Source organism: Gossypium raimondii, chromosome 5 (assembly GCF_025698545.1).
Source record: "Gossypium raimondii isolate GPD5lz chromosome 5, ASM2569854v1, whole genome shotgun sequence".
NCBI classification, from domain to species: Eukaryota; Viridiplantae; Streptophyta; class Magnoliopsida; order Malvales; family Malvaceae; genus Gossypium; species Gossypium raimondii.
The window spans coordinates 10,015,792-10,036,588 of record NC_068569.1 but is presented as its reverse complement, the minus strand read 5'-3'; the positions used below and the strand labels follow the sequence as shown (position 1 = coordinate 10,036,588).

At 31.6% G+C, this 20,797-nt stretch overlaps 2 protein-coding genes across 2 annotated transcripts; both read left to right on the top strand.

The window, feature by feature from the left end:
• The first annotated feature begins 6,636 nt into the window (after positions 1–6,636).
• Positions 6,637–8,519, top strand: LOC105765848 (acyl-[acyl-carrier-protein] hydrolase FATB2, chloroplastic). The gene is made up of 7 exons (XM_012585118.2): positions 6,637–6,955; positions 7,024–7,139; positions 7,231–7,367; positions 7,483–7,596; positions 7,685–7,853; positions 7,921–7,989; positions 8,114–8,519. The coding sequence occupies exons 1-7, from the start codon at positions 6,724–6,726 to the stop codon at positions 8,363–8,365; spliced, it is 1,089 nt and encodes a 362-aa protein (XP_012440572.2). The 5' UTR covers positions 6,637–6,723; the 3' UTR covers positions 8,366–8,519.
• Positions 8,520–19,204: 10,685 nt separating this feature from the next.
• On the top strand, positions 19,205–20,797 carry LOC105771107 (auxin-induced protein AUX22). The gene is made up of 3 exons (XM_012592509.2): positions 19,205–19,662; positions 19,801–19,894; positions 20,395–20,797. Exons 1-3 carry the CDS (start codon positions 19,317–19,319, stop codon positions 20,501–20,503), a joined length of 549 nt encoding a protein of 182 aa, XP_012447963.1. The 5' UTR covers positions 19,205–19,316; the 3' UTR covers positions 20,504–20,797.

The following is a 20,797-nucleotide window of genomic DNA, read 5'->3' as shown; positions in this document are numbered from 1 at the left end:
AATGTAAAATATAAAAAATGGGTAAAATATAGTTATATTTGTATTATTTACCACCAAATTTAATGTGGACTCGTAGAAGTTTGGTAAAACTAGGAGAAAAGGGTTTGGTTTTGGCACACATATATATATATATATATATATATTGGTAGTAACGATAGTGAAGAAAAATAAGGCACAAAGTTTATTTCTTCGCTCCTTGGATTTTAAAAAATCCTTAATAGAGTTTGCATTTGAAATTTTAGATTCAAAAATAACACGCACTGTGTAATAAACCTCACGTTTAATCGTAAGAACATTATTTATTAATACTTATATTATTTAAACTCACATTTAAAATTAAAATTATATATTATTATATTTTAATTCCTTAATCGTAACATAAATAAAAATTATAAAATTTATAAAAATAACTAAATATAATTTAATTAATACATAGATAACATATAAAAGAAAATTAATTTTAGTCTAATCTATAAGCATGCACATTAATTAAAACGGTCCACACCTGTTTTAGTTAATACGGCAGCCGTATCACTGGTTTCCTATACGAAACGGAAATTTAAAATTTACGTGAGAATGATTTAGGGGCAGAACAATGTAGGGAAGGCAGATTATTTATCCCATCTTATCTCTTCGGCTAACCAATATATAGATTACTTTGGCATCTTTAAGCGTTTTACATTTTTACTATCATAAATTCTTCCCGGTGCTACAATCCAACTAAAGTAGCTTCATAATAGAGTCTACAACCTCCATGTTGCTACTGAAATTACTTTAAATATATATAAACAATACCAAATATTAATGCTCCAATATTAAAGCTAATATATAAAAATTGATTTATGTCGTGAACTATGGGCAATTTACCAATAAAAGCCCATTTTTTTCAAAAATTATCGAAATGGGCCCATTATTTAATTATTTACCGGAATGGTCCATTTTCTGCGAAATCGCGTCCACGTCAGCGCGATGTAAGGGTACACGCCAGTAAACCGCGTCCACGTCAGCTCGAGTTGCTGACGTGGACGCGATTTTCACCCGCGTGTGAACAGTACCCAACGGTCAAAAATTTGACCGTTGCCCCCCCCAACGGTAAAAAAAAAAACGATAAATACTCCCACCCCTTTTTTTTCACAAACAAATCCTCTCATATTTCCTCTCAATTCCTCTCAATTTCCTTTCAAAATTCTCTCAAATCCATATTTAATTTCAAATTCCTCTCAATTTCCTTCCAAAATTCTCTCAAATCCATATTTAATTTCAATTTGCTCTCAATTTCCTTTTTTAAAATAATTTTAAATTTTTTTTATATTTTTATAAATCGTAAAAATTTGTACGATTTCATCAATAGCCGGATCATTGACTCGTCTTGATAATCATCACATATCGGTGGAACAAATGAAAATGGTAAGTGTTAAATTTAATTTTTAAATATTATTTAAGAATTTTTTATTTATGCATTTTTAGATAATTATTAATTTATTATTTGTTATAAAAGTCTGTAGATCAGGTATTGGAATGCAATCCGGAATATGCATGCTCTTCCATCACCGTTGGTAAAGAACTACCTGTAGGAAGCTGGTTTTTGGCACGTGGCGACGGTAGGCCGGGGATGCAAGTTGGACCCGAAACTGATCAGTGCGTTGATCGAGAGGTGGAGACCCGAGACGCACACATTCCATCCTCCATGTGGAGAGTACACTATCACTCTAGAAGATGTCCATCTGCAATTAGGATTGCGGGTGGACAGGTGCCCAGTTATCGGGTCTGCCCAATCTAGCAATTGGGAGGCGGTGTGCTACAAGCTTCTGGACGCTATTCCGGAGAAAATGGAGGGAGGTAAGGTCGAGATGGGCTGGTTACGTGACACATTCCCTGATCCGAATGAAGATTCAACCGAAATTAAAAGAATCCGATATGCTCGGGCATACATTCTACAAATAATTGGAGGTTATCTGATGCCCGACATGTCACGGAGCCGCGTACATCTAAGATGGCTGATGAAACTCGCTGATTTTAGAGCAGTCGGTGAATTTAGTTGGGGGTCTACTGTCTAGGCAACATTATATCGGGAGATGTGCGGCGCGACGCGACCGAGGAGAGCAAACATCGGAGGTTACCTATCACTACTGCAGTCATGGGCACGGTTTCGCTTTCTATTTCTACGTCCTCGGGTGAACCACCCGTATACATTCCCACTCATAACGAGGCAAATTTTATATTACATTTTACAATTATTATGTAGATTTTTAAAAATAAAAGTATGCTAAAAATTTATTTACTTAGGTGGAACCATCCGGCAAGTTATGCTCGATTACCGTCCTCACTTGAAGATATACGGCTTCTATTGGACCAATGGTCGGAAGCAGAAGTAAGTATTATTGAAAATAGATATTTCTATACATTCGCTAGTCGATTGATATTTAGTATTTAGTATTATAAATATAACTAATATTTCTATCATGTTCATATAGTTTCAATAGACACCATACGAGGATCCGGCAATTCGGGCAGTAATCCCGAAAGAGTTTTTACAAAATCCACAACTTTGGCACGTGAAAGTCGTGTTGATCAACTACGCAATCGTGGAGCCGCACCAGACAGACAGAGTGCTACTATAGTTTGGATGTAGACAACCGATTCCGGTGGATCCTGAGGTGTTTGACGAGCAACACAAAGTCGACCTTCGGCAATTGAATACGGATTGGACGAGATACTAGTCTGAGTACATGGAAATGTGGGAAGATCGGTATGAATATCTACCTACTCGGGAACCAATCATCGTTCCGGAGTTAGCGTGCGTTCCAGAATACATGTCATGGTTTAGGATCCATAGCAAGCCATATTTACTGACGCCAGTAGAGAGGCAGTGACAAATACGTCGCGAAAGGGAAAGGTGCGGGCCTCTAAATCCAAGACAACAAGACAACGAAGGCAGCCCCTCAACGAGGCCCAAACATTCACCCGGCCTATCATCAGCGGCCATGCAATCACCAGGCCCAACGAGAGCACCGACGCAGTCACCCGACGCAGCAGTACAACCGATGATACCCACGCAACCGCCTTTTCAGATGATGCCAGATGCGTTTCCTAGCCCTTATATGTACCCTAACCCTTATATGTATCCTTTTCCGAGTCCTATGGCAGGTAGGAGCCAAATGCCCGGTTCAGCTCCATTTTCTATTATGCCGAGCGGACTGCCGATGTATAGGCCAACGGCGCACGAGGGATCGCAAGGGGGGCCGTCGGGGAGCTCTTCTTTTTACCAATCCCCACCAACGTATGAGTTTCAAACACCGTCGCCGTTCCTGATGCAAACACCTCCACCACACTATTCTTTGAAAGTGGATCATCATCCCAAGTTCGACAACCAGATACCGAACCGGAAGAACCAGAATCCCCACCGGAGAAACAACAACCGCCGCCGGAAGCTAGAGAAAGGAGGAATCCAACGCGTAACCGTCGAAGGCCGCCATGTGACACTGAATTCTAAACCCTAAACCATAAACCCTAAAACCCCAAACCCTAACCTAATTTGATTAAAACCTTAACCCTAAACTAATTTGATTAAAAGCCCTAACCCTAACCTAATTTGATTAAAAACCCTAACCCTAACCTAATTTGATTAAAAACCCTAACCCTAACCTAATTTGATTAAAAACCCTAACCTAATTTAATTAAAAACCCTAACCCTAACCTAATTTGATTAAAATCCCTACCCCTAACCTAATTTCATTAAAAACCCTAACCCTAACCTAATTCGATTAAAAACCCTAACCCTAACCTAATTTAATTAAAAACCCTAACCCTAACCCTAACCTAATTTAATTAAAAACCTTAACTCTAACCTAATTTAGGTAAAAACCGTACCCCTAACCTAATTTGATTAAAAACCCTAACCCTAACTAACCTAATTTGATTAAAAACCTTAACCCTAACTGAATTTGATTAAAAACCCTAACCCTAATCGAATTTAATTAAAAACCCTAACCCTAACCTAATTTGATTAAAAACTCTAACCCTAACCTAATTTGATTAATAACCCTAACCCTAACCTAATTTGATTAAAAATCGTACCCCTAACCTAATTTGATTAAAAACCTACCCCTAACCTAATTTAATTAAAAACCGTATCCCTAACCTAATTTGATTAAAAACCCTACCCCTAAACCGTATCCCTAACCTAATTTAATTAAAAACCCTACCCCTAACCTAATTGGATTAAAAACCCTACCCCTAACCTAATTGGATTAAAAACCCTACCCCTAACCTAATTTGATTAAAAACCCTAACCTAATTTAATTAAAAACCCTAACTCTAACTTAATTGAATTAAAAACCCTAACCCTAAACTAATTTGATTAAAAACCCTACCCCTAACCTAATTTGATTAAAAACCCTAACCCTAACCTAATTTAATTAAAAATCTTAACCCTAACCTAATTTGATTAAAATCATAACCCTAACCTAATTTAATTAAAAACTCTAACCCTAACCCTAGCCTAATTTAAGTAAAAACCATACCCTAACCTAATTTGATTAAAACCCTAACCCTAACCTAATTTAATAATTTTACTAACCATTAATAATTTTATATAATTTGATAATTTTACTAATCATTAATACAATTAATACAATTTTTTTTGGTAGTAACAATTAATAATTTTATATAATTTGATAATTTTACTAACTATTAATACAATTAATACAATTTTTTGACCGGTAGTAACAATTAATAATTTTATATAATTTGATAATTTTACTAACTATTAATACAATTAATACAATTTTTTGACCGGTAGTAACAATTAATAATTTTATATAATTTGATAATTTTACTAACTATTAATACAATTAATACAATTTTTGATTGGTAGTAACAATTAATAATTTTATATAATTTGATAATTTTACTAACCATTAATACAATTTTTGCTTGTTAATAATTTTACATTCACATAATGTTAGATAATTAATACAATTTTTGAGTTAATACAATTTATCAATTAATAATTGCACAAAGTTAATTTTTTTACAATTACATTCAACTATTTTATCAGAAACATCAACTCGATAGTGAAGAAAAATAAGGCACAAAGTTTGGTAAAACTAGGAGAAAAGGGTTTGGTTTTGGCACACATTATATATATATATTGGTAGTAATAGTGAAGAAAAATAAGGCACAAAGTTTGGTAAGTTTGGTAAAACTAGGAGAAAAGGGTTTGGTTTTGGCACACATTTTATATATATATATATATATATCTTGGTAGTAACGATAGTGAAGAAAAATAAGGCACAAAGTTTATTTCTTCGCTCCCTTGGATTTAAAAAAAAAAATTTTAATAGAGTTTGCATTTGAAATTTTAGATTCAAAAAATAACACGCACTGTGTAATAAAACTCACGTTTAATCGTAAGAACATTATTTATTTATACTTATATTATTTAAACTCACGTTTAAAATTAAAATTATATATTATTATATTTTAATTCCTTAATCGTAACATAAATAAAATTTATAAAATTTATAAAAATAACTAAATATAATTTAATTAATACATAGAAAACATATAAAAGAAAATTAATTTTAGTCTAATCTATAAGCATGCACATTAATTAAAACGATCCACACCTGTTTTAGTTAATACGGCAGCCGTATCACTGGTTTCCTATATGAAGCGAAAATTTAAATTTTGCGTGAGAATGATTTAGGGGCAGAACAATGTAGGGAAGGCAGGTTATTTATCCCATCTTATCTCTTCGGCTAATTAATATATAGATTACTTTGGCATCTTTAAGCGTTTTACATTTTTACTATCATAAATTCTTCCCGGTGCTACAATCCAACTAAAGAAGCTTCATAATAGAGTCTACAACCTCCATGTTGCTACTGAAATTACTTTAAATATATATAAACAATACCAAATATTAATGCTCCAATATTAAAGCTAATATATAAAATTGATTTATGTCGTTAACTACATTTATTTTTATATTTTGATGCTTAAAATTTTTTATCTCGTTTTTGTTTTTGTATTTATAATATGCCTCCATTATAAAAATTAGTTATAATTACAGGTTTACACAAAATTGAAAACTTAAGTTCTAATTTAGGTCAAATTATGACAATTATTTAAAAATCAAGGTAAAAGAAGTTGGATTTTGTTAAATTAAAAAATTACCTATTTGAAAATATTAAAGTATTTACATGTGTGAATATATTTCTACTCATTTGCGTGACATTCAAAATATTTTTGTGTGTATATTAGATGACAAATAAAACTATTTTTATAATTAAAATTGACTGTATTTTATTTGTTTGAATATAATTACTTTGAATAATTTTTAATCATTATATTTAAATTCAAATTTATAATATTAAAAGCAATATTTTTAGAGGTATGTACGTGCTTTCCATAAAATAATTTAAAATAAAAATAATATTTAAATTGATAATATTAATTTATTGAATTCAAGTTTAAATAATTATAAAATCAGTATCAAAGTTAGAAAACTAACATAGGGGATATTCTATAGATCTTGTAATCACTGAAGTAGAGTATTATTTAAATTTAATATTGCAAATTGCTTGTTTCCTTTTTTTATAAATTATTATGTATATATATATATATGTGATGTATAGTTGTCCTTCAAACTCAAAGGTTTGGTCACATTTGCTTCCTCCAATATTCATCAAAGATCACTGTTTTCCATCTAAATATATAATGGCAACGTCTATATTCTTCAATATGCCACCCTTTGCTTCAACATGGAATAAATCCAAGGTTTCCTTGCAACGAGTCAACATAACTTCAAATGCGATCCAAAAGACAGTTAGGTTTAGTGTTATTAACTGTAGTTTGAAGATCAATCACGCTCAACCAGCCCTTAATGATGAGATTCGAGTACCCTCAGTGATAAAAGAAATGGAAAATGAGGAGATCACTTCACCATCCGGTACGACAACTTCTTCTTCTTAACATGATGAAAGATAAGAGTCTTACGTTTGTTGCAACCTTTGACAGTGGCAGGAAGACTGGTAAAAGGTGGACCGGTTTTCCAGCAGAATGTTAGTGTAAGATCATTCGAGATCGACTCTGAATATAAAATGTCAACAAAGGCTATAATGAATTATTTACAGGTTTACGTTCAAATCATCATCTTTTGTTTACATCAGCTGATCTATAAAATCAATTTGATTGTATCTGATTATTTGTTGGTATATATAACAGGAAGCATCGCTGAACTATGCCAAGAAATTAGGTCTGACAATCGATACACGTTTCGGTATAACACCGGGAATGCGTAAAATGGACTTGGTATGGGTCTTTCGAGGCATGCATATCGAGGTGGATCGATATCCTTGTTGGTAAGTTAAAACTTGTCAATAAAACATTATTAATTTGCAAATTAGTTTTTTATTACTGTATATGATTGAGTTACTATGTGGAAAAATGAATCAAAGAGTGTTTGTGGTTTTGAAGGGGAGAGGTTGTTCAGATACTCCACTGGACTTGTGCATCCGGAAGGACCGGTGTACGTTTTGATTGGACTATCAATGACATCAACACAGGCGAAACTCTAGTTCGAGCTTCATGGTTAAAATTTGTTATGTTACCCTTTAATCACCTGCGGCGTGTTTATATATATGGTATTATAATTGAGTTCATTGCGGGGAATGTGCAGCTTAGCTGTGATGATGAATAAGAACACAAGAAAGACATGCAAGTTACCGGAGGAAGTGAAAGACGAGATAAAAGCTTATCTTAGGGAGGATGTTGAGCCCATTGTCGAAGCGTTCAAATATTCATGTCCCCAAACTGAGGCAATGGATCACATCAAAACTGGATTGACGGTATGTACATATATAATCAGAATCAGTTGGCTCAACTCATATGCTAAGTCTTTTTCTTTACATGCAGCCTGGATGGAATGATTTAGATGTCAATTACCATGTGAACAATGCCAAGTACCTTGATTGGATTTTGGAGGTAACTCGGATGTTTTATTTTACCTTTTTATTTTAATTACCAACTACTACGTAGCTTTGATAGATATAAAATAATGTCAGTTTTCATGATTTACTAATTAAGAATTACAAGTAATAATTGTCAGAGCACTCCAGACTCAATTAGGGATAGGCATGAACTTTGGAAAATGAATTTTGAGTACCGGAAAGAGTGCTTGAAAGATGATGTGATCCAATCATTATCGAGAGTGGTACCGAGCAATGAAAAGAATAGAGAGATTGAAGTGGAGCATGTCCTTCGTCTGGAGAGTGGACACCAAGTTTTAAGGGCCAGGACTGTTTGGCGGACTAATTCCCACTCCTGCAGGGGCATCAACAGCATGAAAATCATATTCTAGCTTTATCATACTTTTTATCTTTTGTTTTTGTAATACCCCGAAAATTACTACAGTAAGAAAATAAGATAATATCCTTGATATAGTAAAATAAGGAAATAAAGTGATAAAAAGGATAATATTGAGTTATGTCAATATTGGGAAGTATATTATGACATATTAATTCAAGAAAGGATTAAATTGCAAAAGTAAGAAAAATTTTGTTGCCCAAGAGTAAATACTAAAAATTTGAGGAGTTAAAGTGTAAATACAAAAAATTGAAGGACCAATAGTGTAAATATTTTAAAGGTGGAATAATCTAGAAACTAAGGAAAATGGATGAATTAGGACCAAATTGAAAATGTGAAGAATTTTGAGGGACTAAATTGCAATTTTACCAAATTAAGTGCCGACTCAGGATGGAATTTCAAAAGATTATAAAGGGCAAAATGGTAAAATAGAGAGAGAGAGAGAGAATTCTAGAAGGTGATGATGATGTTTGTGATATTTTTAATTAATTAATTAGATAAATGTTATTTAATTAATATTTTATTAAGATTTTTAGTATTATTTTATTATTAAACGATTAATATAAAAGGGAGGAAAGATGATGAAAAAAATTATCATCTTTCCATGCAGCCAACGTTAGAAGAGAAGAGAAGAGAAGAAAGAAAGTTTTGCTTTCTTTACAATTTGGTCTTTTCACCAAAAATTCACTATTTTCACCTAGAAATCAAAAGAATTTTCATAGCTTCCAAGAGAGAAAAATAATAAGGAGACAACGGAGAGCTAGAATGTCAAGTTAGATTCAAGAAATAGAAGCTGGAGGAGAGAGAAAATCAAGTTAAAGATTGAAATCAATAGCACAAGGTAAGAACATCAAGATTTCAATATATTTTTAAGTTTGTTATTGTTGAAAAAGCATGGAAATGATGTTATAGTAGAGTTTTCTTAAATAAAGTCTTATGTTCTTGATATATTAGTGAAGGAAAATAAGTGAAAATGAGGGGAAATATTATAGAGAAAGGGAATTAGGGAGTTATAAACTTAGTAATCAACATATTGCACTAAAACAGTTTTGGACAGCAGCAGTAGGTTAACTTTGAAAAATCCCCATAAATTGTGGAAATCGAATTAAAGGATAAAAAATATGGAATTAAATATTATTAAGTCTAGTTTATCATGGAAGAAATGGTGTAAGTAAAGTAATTTTAAATCATGAGATATAATAAATTTTGTGAGACAAGGTCAGAATGAATTTGGGTTCCCCTGTTCTGACTTTGGAAAATCATCAAAAATTGAATAAAAATAATTAGAGGCTTAAATTTATATGTTTAAAATTATGAATGAGTCTATTTTCAAAATAAACAAACGGAAACATCATCAAAATTATGTACAAAGATATAATTAATTTTTAGTGAAGAGGGTTAGAACTGTCAAATAGTGAAACAGGGAAACTTTAAAAATAAACTGTACTTATTGGCTAAACCAAAATTCTGAAAATCTTATGGTAAAAAGATATGTGAGTCTAGTTTCATAGAAATTTATCGGATCTTAATTTGGAGTTCCGTAGCTCAATATATAAATAATTTAGTGGCTATGACTCAAGTGGACAACTTTGAATTAATATATAAATAAATGGTGGAATTATAGATAATGTTACATATAAGCATATTATACATTAAGAATGTGGAATAGAGAGGACGAGGATGAAAATAATTGATTATTCAACTAGCATGAGTTCTCATTAAAATGACCAATTTGCATGTTTTAGGTTCAAGGACTAAATTGAATAAAAGTAATATTTTAAGGGTAAATTGGTAAAATGTCAAAAGTGACCAAATTGCATGAAATGAATTGTTTTATTATTTAAATTTCTAAATTGAATGAAATATTAATTTATATCAAGATTGGGTGAAAATTCGAGGAAAATAGAAAATTACCAAAATGTCCCTGAATTTTGGTATTTCTGCAATTTAGCCTGGTAAGTTCGTGTAACTTGAATTATATTCTTAGATGATTGAAATATATATATATTGGATTGAGAAATTGATTTGAATTGTGAACATGAGAAATTGTGAATTGAATGAAATGGAAATAAAGCTTTGAATTACATGAATAAATATCGGGTCTCGTAGGCCCTATTTGTTATGAATATAATATTTCGAGGATATGTTGTAAAGAATTATAAAAGCACGTTACTAATTTAAAAGTTTTAATTCGGATGAAATTTTGTAACTCAGTTTAATACGTATGCAAATGTATGTCTTCTAGTAAGACCTCGTGCCCTATTCCGGCGTCGAATACGGGTAAGGGGTGCTACAATATGACATCGCCAGATTCAGTCATAACATTTAGACCGGGTTTGGGGTGTTACAGTTTTCTTAAATAATTTATTAAAATAAGTCACAACTTTTAAAATAATTAAAAGTTATGAGTGTAATTCTTCAATCAATAAATTACGTGGTTTAGCCTTTTGTTTTTGAAGAATTTTGCTTCAATTCTATGGTATACATATATTTTTTATGGAAAGTATATTTTAATTTTAATTTTACACTTTACGCCTTTTAAACATGTAGTTAGTGTTAGGCTTGTTGAATATTCAAATTATTTATTGAGTCATAGTTGAAATTTAAGAGAGTTTGGATAAAAACATTAGATTCAAAAAGTAATTTTAGGTACAAAATTAATCTTATTCAAAATATGTTTCGAGCTTAGGCTTAAGCACTCAAGCTCCAAGCCCGACTCATCTTGGTTTTTTTAATATTTTTATATTATGTAATATATAACATATAAAAATTAAATTTATAACAATATATAATATTATAATGTAAACATATTATAAAAATTACGTAAACAACCTAATTAGTCACTATATTTTTACCATGATTCTATTTTGGTAACCCAATTATGAAAATTTTAATTTAATCACTAAACTATTCGAATTTGTTTTTAGTCACCATGTTATTAAGCCTAAAATAGCTTAGATGACATGGTTGTTTATTTCTCGGATAAATTACATAAATGGCCACTTAGCTATGAGAGTTCCCAATTAAGTTTTTTTTCAATTTAGTCACTAAAATTTTTGAAAAAAAATTTAGTCACAACGTCGTTAAGTTGATAACAAAAGTTTGATGTGACCATTTATTGTCTAATAATAAATTTAGCCCTTAATATTTGTACATTCAATTAATTTAGCTCTAATTCTTAAAAAATCATTATTTTAGCCCTCAACATTTACAAAAGTTGTCAATTTAATCCTAATTATTATCCCTTTTTTTCTCTCTTCCTATTCTTTTATGCTCTAATCCGGTATGAGTTAGCGTAAGAAAACTCAAAGGTTTCTAGTTTCCTATACCAAAAAGATCATAAATTCTTACTAAAATTTTTTAACACTTTACATTAAAATAGTGCTACTCCAACATGGAAAGTCTCAAACGTTTTTAGTTTGCAGCGCAAGAAAGATCATAATTCGTTGAAAAGTTTTTTTATATAATTTTTAAAAAATTATAAAACCAATTCTAGCGCTAAATATTAGTAAGAATGTTTAGGATTAAATTTATTAATTTTTATTAAAATTAGAACTAAATTAATAAAATATATAAATATTGAAGGAAATTTTGTTATTAAGCCAACAAAAGAAAATGTTGCGTCAAACTTTCGTTATCAACTTAACAGCATGGTGACTAAAAATCTAATTTCAAAAACTTTAATGACTAAATCGAAAAAAATTTATAGTTGAGGGACCATTGAAGTAGTTTATCTGAGAAATAAACAACTATGCCATCTAGTTGGTTCATACTTAAGAGCATAGTGACTAAAAAACAGAATCATGGAAAAAATTTTGTGACTAATTAAGTTGTTATATATAAAATTTTAGTATATGAAAGAATATAAATATTTTACAAAAGAATTAAAAATATATGAGCAGGCCTAAAATTGATTAAGGTTAACCATTTTAAATTAGGATGGACTTGAGAAAATGTAAAATATATTAATATTATGTTTAAGCCGAACTGGAATCCGCCTATGAACCATCTCTAAAAGGTATTATTGATAAAAGTTGAAGCTTTAGCTCATTATATGCAAATTTCATATAATAAGATATTTTTTGCCTAAATCTAGATGTACTTATAGTTACTATTATACCTGTAAACTCCATGGAAAAATATTACACTTAGAAGTAAAATGAATACATAGGAATAGCTAAAATGGATTGGATATTCATAATAAATAAATAAAAGAGCCCATGCAAAAGATGAACTTTTCTACTAAACATACCTGCAAATCCCTAATTCAAGTTGAAGGCATAGCACAAACATAAAAACTAGAGGGAGAAATGGGCCTAACCCATTACTAGTGACAGATAAAACCCGGTGTGGCCCATCAGTCATTTCATGTACACTTGATCCGCCCAGCTTTCAAACAACTGTAAAGAAAATTACAAAAACACAGGTCTATTTTGAGAATCTATGGCCAAAACCAAAAGCGTGTCGGTCGAAGAGCCACTCGTATTGGATCTAAACCAGTGGTTTGAAGTATTTCATCCCCAGAATATCTTGATTGTTGATTTGGTGGAGAAAGGAAACAGTCGATATTATCACAAATGGATCACATTAGCGATGTGGGCCAAACATATTTCTGCCTCACCAGCCTACAAATTTGGACTCTTAATCATAATTTGCTAAACTATAATACCTTTTCATTACTCTAAAACAATCTTAGGCCTTCCATAAATGCTATTAAATCAAGATCCATCCTAAAAATAAAGGGTAGGAAAGACCCAAAGATTCCGAGGTTTCCATATATCTTTTTCAATGGCAAAATATCTTGTTCAAATAATTATTCTCTTTCCTCTTGACTTTCTTGACATTTTTTTTCTAAAAGCCAAACATAATAAAACTAATAAATTTTAGTTGATTCTCTCCGTTGTTATCCTATGCATCATTCATTTTACTCAGCTTGTAAACCGAAAGAAATGAAATCCAAGTTTTGCGTAGATTCTTTAGTTCTTTCTTAGCTTATTTGAAAAGTGCTTCCTTTTTCTATTGTCTAGTTAGCAGATCGGCATCCTAACAGTTACAACTCCTCTCAATCACCTCAAAGGGGAAATCCTTTTTTCTTGGGGGGGTGTACTAAATTTATTTTTTATTAAAATTTGACAATATTCGATACAATGAAGTAATATGGACTCATTCACAATTCCATTTTTCCTTTTTACAAAAAATTTAAGTTATTCACTTACTTAATAATCCATACATTCATATTATTTTCAAATACTATAGTCATTCTACATATTATATGTTAATATAAAAAGTATTTACAACGTGTGAAAGTAGTAGTTGTGTTTCAAGTCCGCACGTATAGTGATCAATGGTTAGAAATGAAGCACGCGACGAGCAATGTGGTAAATTGATTTGGTGATCCCAACGCAGCCTACCATTTAGCAGTAGTAGGGCTAAGGCGTAAAATCTTTAATATATGATGTGGGTTACATTGTCTAACCAAACCCCTAACCATGATTAGTCTTTAAAGACAGAAGACTGATACAGTGCTCTGCGGGTCACTCTAATCACATGTGCCCTTTTTTGTAGGACCCCTTCAATGAATCTCATTGTCTTTGTCCAACCCTAAGGAAACATATGCTCGGTTGCCAAGAAACATTTCACATAAAATATAAATTTGATGAATTTGCAAGCTGATCATGTCTGAAGTGTATAATTACATGACATTGTAAACTATCCTGCTGAATATTGTATGTTGCTGTTGCAACCTACTCATATATAACACCATTTATTTACATCTTTATTAAACAAACTAAATATCCACGGCTTCGTTTTGGTTTGGTGTAATTAATATTATTACTTTGAAGATTCATTATCCTTTTTAACGATCATCATTACTTTAGTTGATATCTATACCTTATTAAAATTAGTATTTTCCATGATTCACTTTGATTAATTTACTAAAGCAGCAGTTCGAAAATATCAAAGGTTTGATCACCCAAATCTGCGATATTCAGAAATTCGGATTTGATTTGTTTGGGTTTCTCACGTAGATGTAGGTCAAAGTTAGTATTAAATGAAGGCTAGGCATGTTGTTGCGATCGTTTTTTGGTTTTTCGATGAAAATCTTGGTGAAAACTACAAATTTAACTTCCAAACATATTTTAAAACATTTAATGTTGAAAATTTTTAATTTTAATAAAACGAAAATTTTTCAATGATTTATCAAACACACCCAAGTTAATAGAGCTTGTACTAATATTTTAGACACATATTGTTGAAGGAATGAGCAGAGAAAGTGTTTTCCAGAGGGGAAAATCAATGAAATTGACAATGATGCATTGATAAACTTGGTAAAGAGCGAGGCCTTATGATATATCAGTCCATTCATTTTGGGTATTATTCATTTTCAGGGTTTATGGTTGTGTCTCTCAATAATATTATTTTTAAGGTTTGAACTTATTTTCCTTCTTTGAGAGTTAAATATGTCGTAGTACTGCATCTAGTACTTACTAATTATCAGTTCATTCATTTGTACCATTGTATTAATTGAATTTGATATTGCGGTATTATAGTGACTTAAATTATAATTGTAAATTGTAAATTTACTTTAAAAAATCAATAAGGTAAAAAATTAAATATTGAATTGTATAGTATAATTAATAATTGTTAAAAACTATGGGCAAATGTTTGACATTAAAAGTGAAAAGCTGGCAATGACTTTAAGGGGAAAAAATTGAAACCAGATTTGATAATTATGTAAGGGGAAAGCACTAAATACCATTAATTATGTAGACAACGATGCAAATGCAATGCATGTAACTCTGAATAGCACAAAGCACCACAAACTTTAAATTACTTCCAAATTTTCTGTTTTTTCAGCAAATGAACATGTTCTAATAATGTTCATAATTCATTGAACCATAAGTGCATCCTCATCACTCAATTCCATTAAAGAAAACTAGATCTGACTCCTGAATTCTTTTCCCATTTTTTTCTCCTTTTGGAAGGTAAAAAAATCACTTGTATAAATTAGTTATTAGAAAGGAAAGCTTTAAAATCAAGGATGCATACTTTATATGCAAAATACAAAAGTCATTCCGAGCGAAATCCGGTGTTCACAAATTCCTTCATTCTCCATAGATTGCGGTAAAAGTACCTTCAAACTTTACATATGGATTAAGGGGATTGTTAAGAATTTACCTCACATTTTTCATATTACCAAAAGAAGTACAGTTAAAGATAAAGGAATGCGGCATTGGCCCTAATAGCTGTTAACTTCATTTATGTGGTTCCCTCCACTGAGACATGAGAGTGCAATTGGATATATTATTGAATCAATATATATATATCTTGGTAGTTGTTAAAATTGTTTGGAGACTCACCTTGTGAAAAGGACCTTGAGGTCCTACCAGATGTTACCTCTGTCCAGCTTGTCCGAAATTCCTTAATATTCCATCCCATCATCAACAATTTTAATATACTCTGATCAACACACAGGTTATGCATAAATAAGCACAATTTAAAGCTTACAATGATAACGCTCGCTTAATCCAATTTATATATTCAGTAAATCTGAAATTCAAACCCCATTGTTTTTCCTAAGCTAATTAAACTATGATTTTTCTAAAAATAATAACAATAAATGATTAAGAAAAAAAAACAGTATGTGTCAGTTGCACTGATCCCAATGGAAGGACACTGTCTTGTTCGTCAGTTATAGTAACCCTAACAATAAGACACATTTTTTTTTAATTACCAACTCGGTTGTTTCAAGTCTATTTAAAGTGATTAAGCCTATGATACGAGTCAAATATGGAAAGATGCGTGGTTTGGTGCCCATGTATGGCGGCAAATGTCATGTGCATGCACCAACTCAACTTTATTTTAATTTTGTATCCTCCCAACAACATTAAGAAATATATGTACCCAGATTTCTATTATCTAAACTTGGAAGTGAAGTATTTTGTTTGTCGTTAGAATTCTCCTAAACTCAGAGGATCAGTTACGCGATGCTAAGAATAGATTCCTCCATGATTATGTTTGTAACTTAAACGTATCAATAATAGTGATACTATCTGCTAGGCACCCCGAATTTAAATAAGGTTCTTCAGGGACCATTTCTAGATTGTAAATCCTTCATATATATCAATAAGGAATCAAATGGATCCTGTGTTTACCAAGTTGCACTTCCCCTTACAGATTCTTTCTTTGTTGTCTCTGGAATCTCTAAACATTTTGCTCAACAAAAAAATTATGGACTACTTGATTAAATTTTTTAGTTTCGTAAGTTGGTATAGTGATCTTGTTCCTTGCTATTTGTCCTAACAGGAAATTTCTGTAATTTTGCTTAATTTCCACTTTCTAACGGAAGCTATTTTTTAATTACAAAAATAAGGGGGAAAAAGTATATATTACTTGTTTTTCATTGAAATCAATTTCACAAGAGAAAGAAATTGTTCAAGTTTGAAAATTGTAGAAGCACTTTCCAGCTAGATTACCACTGCTGGCAGATAACCTAGACAACAATCTTGACGCGGTAATGGGCAATAGGACCCTGAAATTCATAAAATGGAGTTGACTCTGCCGGAAGTTCCCTTACCAGAAACTTCGCGTCAGGTCCTACTTGCCTCCATCATTTCTTCTCTTCTCCTTAACTCGGGCTCAAATTACTAATTGTTTTTTTTTTTGGGGGGGGAACCAAAATAATTTTTCATATTTCATTTTTAAAATGAATTGATGAAAATCACATCGTTTTCTTATGCATGTAATTCCAGAGTTTCAACCGATCAAATTCAACTATGTTGTCATATGTCGATATCCGATGTTAATGATGACAGCATATACACAAGCTATATAATTCTTCATGATGATCATGGCCATGCATACATGCCCCATCGGTTTCCTCGTCCATGTTAAATACAATGGTGTGCAATATTATTTGAACTCTCTTTTGTTTTCTTTTCAAAACATATCGAACATGTTCTTAAGTATCAAAAATATTTGACTAATCATTTATGCACCCCCCAATAGCATCAAAGATATGCAATCATACATGTTTCTCATAATTCATTAGAGCAAATCTTGATGATAGCCCATTGTTTGTGTTGTTAGTACTTCAAATCTGCTGCATAATCCTGTATTTGATATCAAGGATCAAAAGCTTGGAACAATGTTTTGTGTTTGTATGCAACAAATGAAAACAAATTAATTAGTATGTGATCCTAGAAGGATTCTATGAAACTGTTACACTATGTTATTATATATCAAATTTCAATCATTTAATTTAACGTTATCTTATTATTTATAATCATTTTACTAAAAGAAATTGTAAATCCCATTTCCAATCACTAACCCAAAAATTTATCCCTAATCCCAACTTTAATTGAAACTTTTCTATTCACTCCTACCTTTTTTTATTTCTATTCATTTCAATTGTCCATAATTTAAATTTCATGTTATAAAAAAATTAGTGTTGGAGTAAAAATAATTCAGTTCAAATCACACTCACGCATGATTTACCCAGGTGACACTTAACTTGTGTGCTCAAGATCCCTAAGTCTTAACCTTACTATTTCAACCAATGACTCATTATCAAAATAGATTTTAATTTTAAAATGGTTTATAGATGAAAAATTATTTTATACATCACTAGTAGAGTTTAAAACCTCTACACACAAAAATGATTTGTGATTATAGGATATAGTACAAAAAAAATTAAATATATAAAAATAGTGACACACATAATAATTTTTAAATTTTGCTGACGGAGTTAAAATAGTCCACTATCAATATTTCAAATGCCAACCTTACATGGTTTGTATTAAATTTGAAATAGCTATGATTTTTTTAATTTGAACTTCTTAAAATATATAATCATCTAAAATTTACTAATTTATGTATGTGTATATATGCACTTAGTCCTAACATATGAATTCTAAATTGAAACAGAAGAGTGATTTATTCACAAACAATGTATATGTCCACACCATGCTATAGTGAATAAAATGATACCAACTCATGATTAGTTATTTTACAAACAAATATGGATATTTTTATTCTAAAAAGTAGCATCATAAATTTTGTATTATGTATAAATGATGAACGTATTAAACATAATATAAGATGAAAATCCGTAATGGATAAGTATGCAAGTCATATAGGGTAAAAATATGTATCCTTCTAATATTATAGGAAAGTATTAAAGATGTGAATTCAATGTAGCCTTGCACGTTTCATTTCTAATATTATACAATTTTAAGATTTGATTAAATTTTATTAACTAAAACTAATTTAAGTCGTAAAAGTTGATTATCTTAGACAAATGCATGCCTTTTTAAATGATCGTGTTTTCTTTTTTACAAAGGACATGTAGTTGTTTACTTAATTTCAAAGCTTTAAAGAAAAGTGTACAGTACACGGATGGGATTTCTAAATGAAGGATGGCATTGCCGGCTATGAATGATGCGCAGCATTACAATACATGGGTAACTAAAGTATACATACATGTTTGCTAAGAACATAGCTGCCCCCTATATCATGCTGCTGTTTTTGGGCGGTCTTTCCATAATTTATTGCAAAAAAGAAAAAAAAAATCATGGGGGCATGCATGATATGATATCACATGGACTTGTTCCAAATTCACTAAATCAGATGGCCAGGATCAATTCCCACCAAATCGAATAACACCACCTGAAATTAGACAGCATTGAGGATGATGTCCCCATGTCCAACTTATGGTGCCGGTAAAGTCCCCCACTTTTGCCTCTCATGTGACCGACCACTACGCCAAATTAAGTTGACCTGTAATTGCTCCCACTATTCTCCTCTCTTTCTCCCCTACCTTTGTATAAAAACTAGTCTTTCATTTCCCATTTCTAATTTGCTAATAAAAACCTATATATCATCTTTAAAACCACAACTGAAAAGGAACAAGTGCAAAGCATTGGTGGAGGAAAACAGAAACAAAAATGGCTAAGGAAGGACTGGGGTTGGAAATCACGGAGCTGAGGTTGGGTCTCCCTGGAGGCGGCACTGAAAAAAATGAGAAGAAAAGAGTGTTCTCAGAGATTTCAGAGGAGGAGGAAAATGAGAAGAGCAATGGGCCGCCGGAGTTGCAAAGCAAGAGTCAAGTGGTGGGGTGGCCGCCGGTATGTTCGTATAGGAAAAAGAACAGTTTCGGCGATAAAGATGGGTCTAAAACATCAAAATTTTACGTCAAAGTCAGCATGGATGGAGCTCCTTTTCTTCGCAAAATCGATCTTGCATTGCACAAAGGTTACTCTGATCTTGCTAAGGCTTTGGAGAAGCTGTTTGGTGAGTGTTTTCATCTGCCTTTAGAATTTATCACATCTTTTTAATTATTTTATATGTAATATGAAACCATTTCTTTGTGTTATCAAAAGGGACAAAAAAAGAGGCTATAATACTATTTGGATATGAATAATATAACAGGAGAGGCGTTAAGGGATGCAGAGAGCTGTGAGTTCGTTCCCATATATGAGGACAAAGATGGAGACTGGATGTTAGCGGGGGACGTTCCTTGGGAGTAAGTCTATTCTTTCAACTACCATTATATTTTCCCAGTCATTTATTATTTCAAAAAATCAATTAGTCATGAATTTAAATGCTAATATTCCCTTGAAATTTGATGGGTTAGAATTCCCAAACTTTTTTTTCAGTTCTCCCCGGCTGGAATATGCTCCTCTACCATCACATCCTTGTTTCATCTACCTGTAGTTAAATTATACTTTCTTTTTATAGATTTCCATCAATTTGCGACTTTATACCTTACTAATTGGGTTCCACGAGTTTGGATCCATAATACACCGAAATCCATATGATGATGTCGGTTTGACCAGGATTCTCAAATAATAAACCCCGTCAAGCCCTGTAATTATTAGTGAGAAAAGATTAAAGTTGCCCACCACGAATTCCTCAGATCTAGTGCTAGGTTTAACTTAAAATTTCCAAAGGATTATAGGTAGGGTATGAACAGAGGAGTACATATTTTGATACCATAACTAATAATCAATTGATTATTTACAGGATGTTTATTGAATCGTGTAAGAGGTTGAGAATCATGAAAAAAGCGGATGCCAAGGGATTCGGAGTACTGCAATCGAGGGAAGCTCTCAATGGAACTTTGAAGGAGTGACTAGAAAAGCCGCATGCACGAATTAATGCCCTAGTTGAAGAATTGCTTAACTAAAGTTTCTTTGATACTTTGTTAAAATGTTAATGATGGTTATTAGCTACTTTTGATTAATTAAGGAGACAATATTTCTTGCTTTATGTGACAATACTACTTGAAATCTACTCTTTTTTTTTAGCTTATTGTCGATGTTCAAGGCATATTATGTTATAGTGTATTTGGGACTAGAACCCCTAATTGATAGGGCATAATTTGCTTCCTCGTCATCAATTTCAAATTGTTATGTGTTATTTGGTA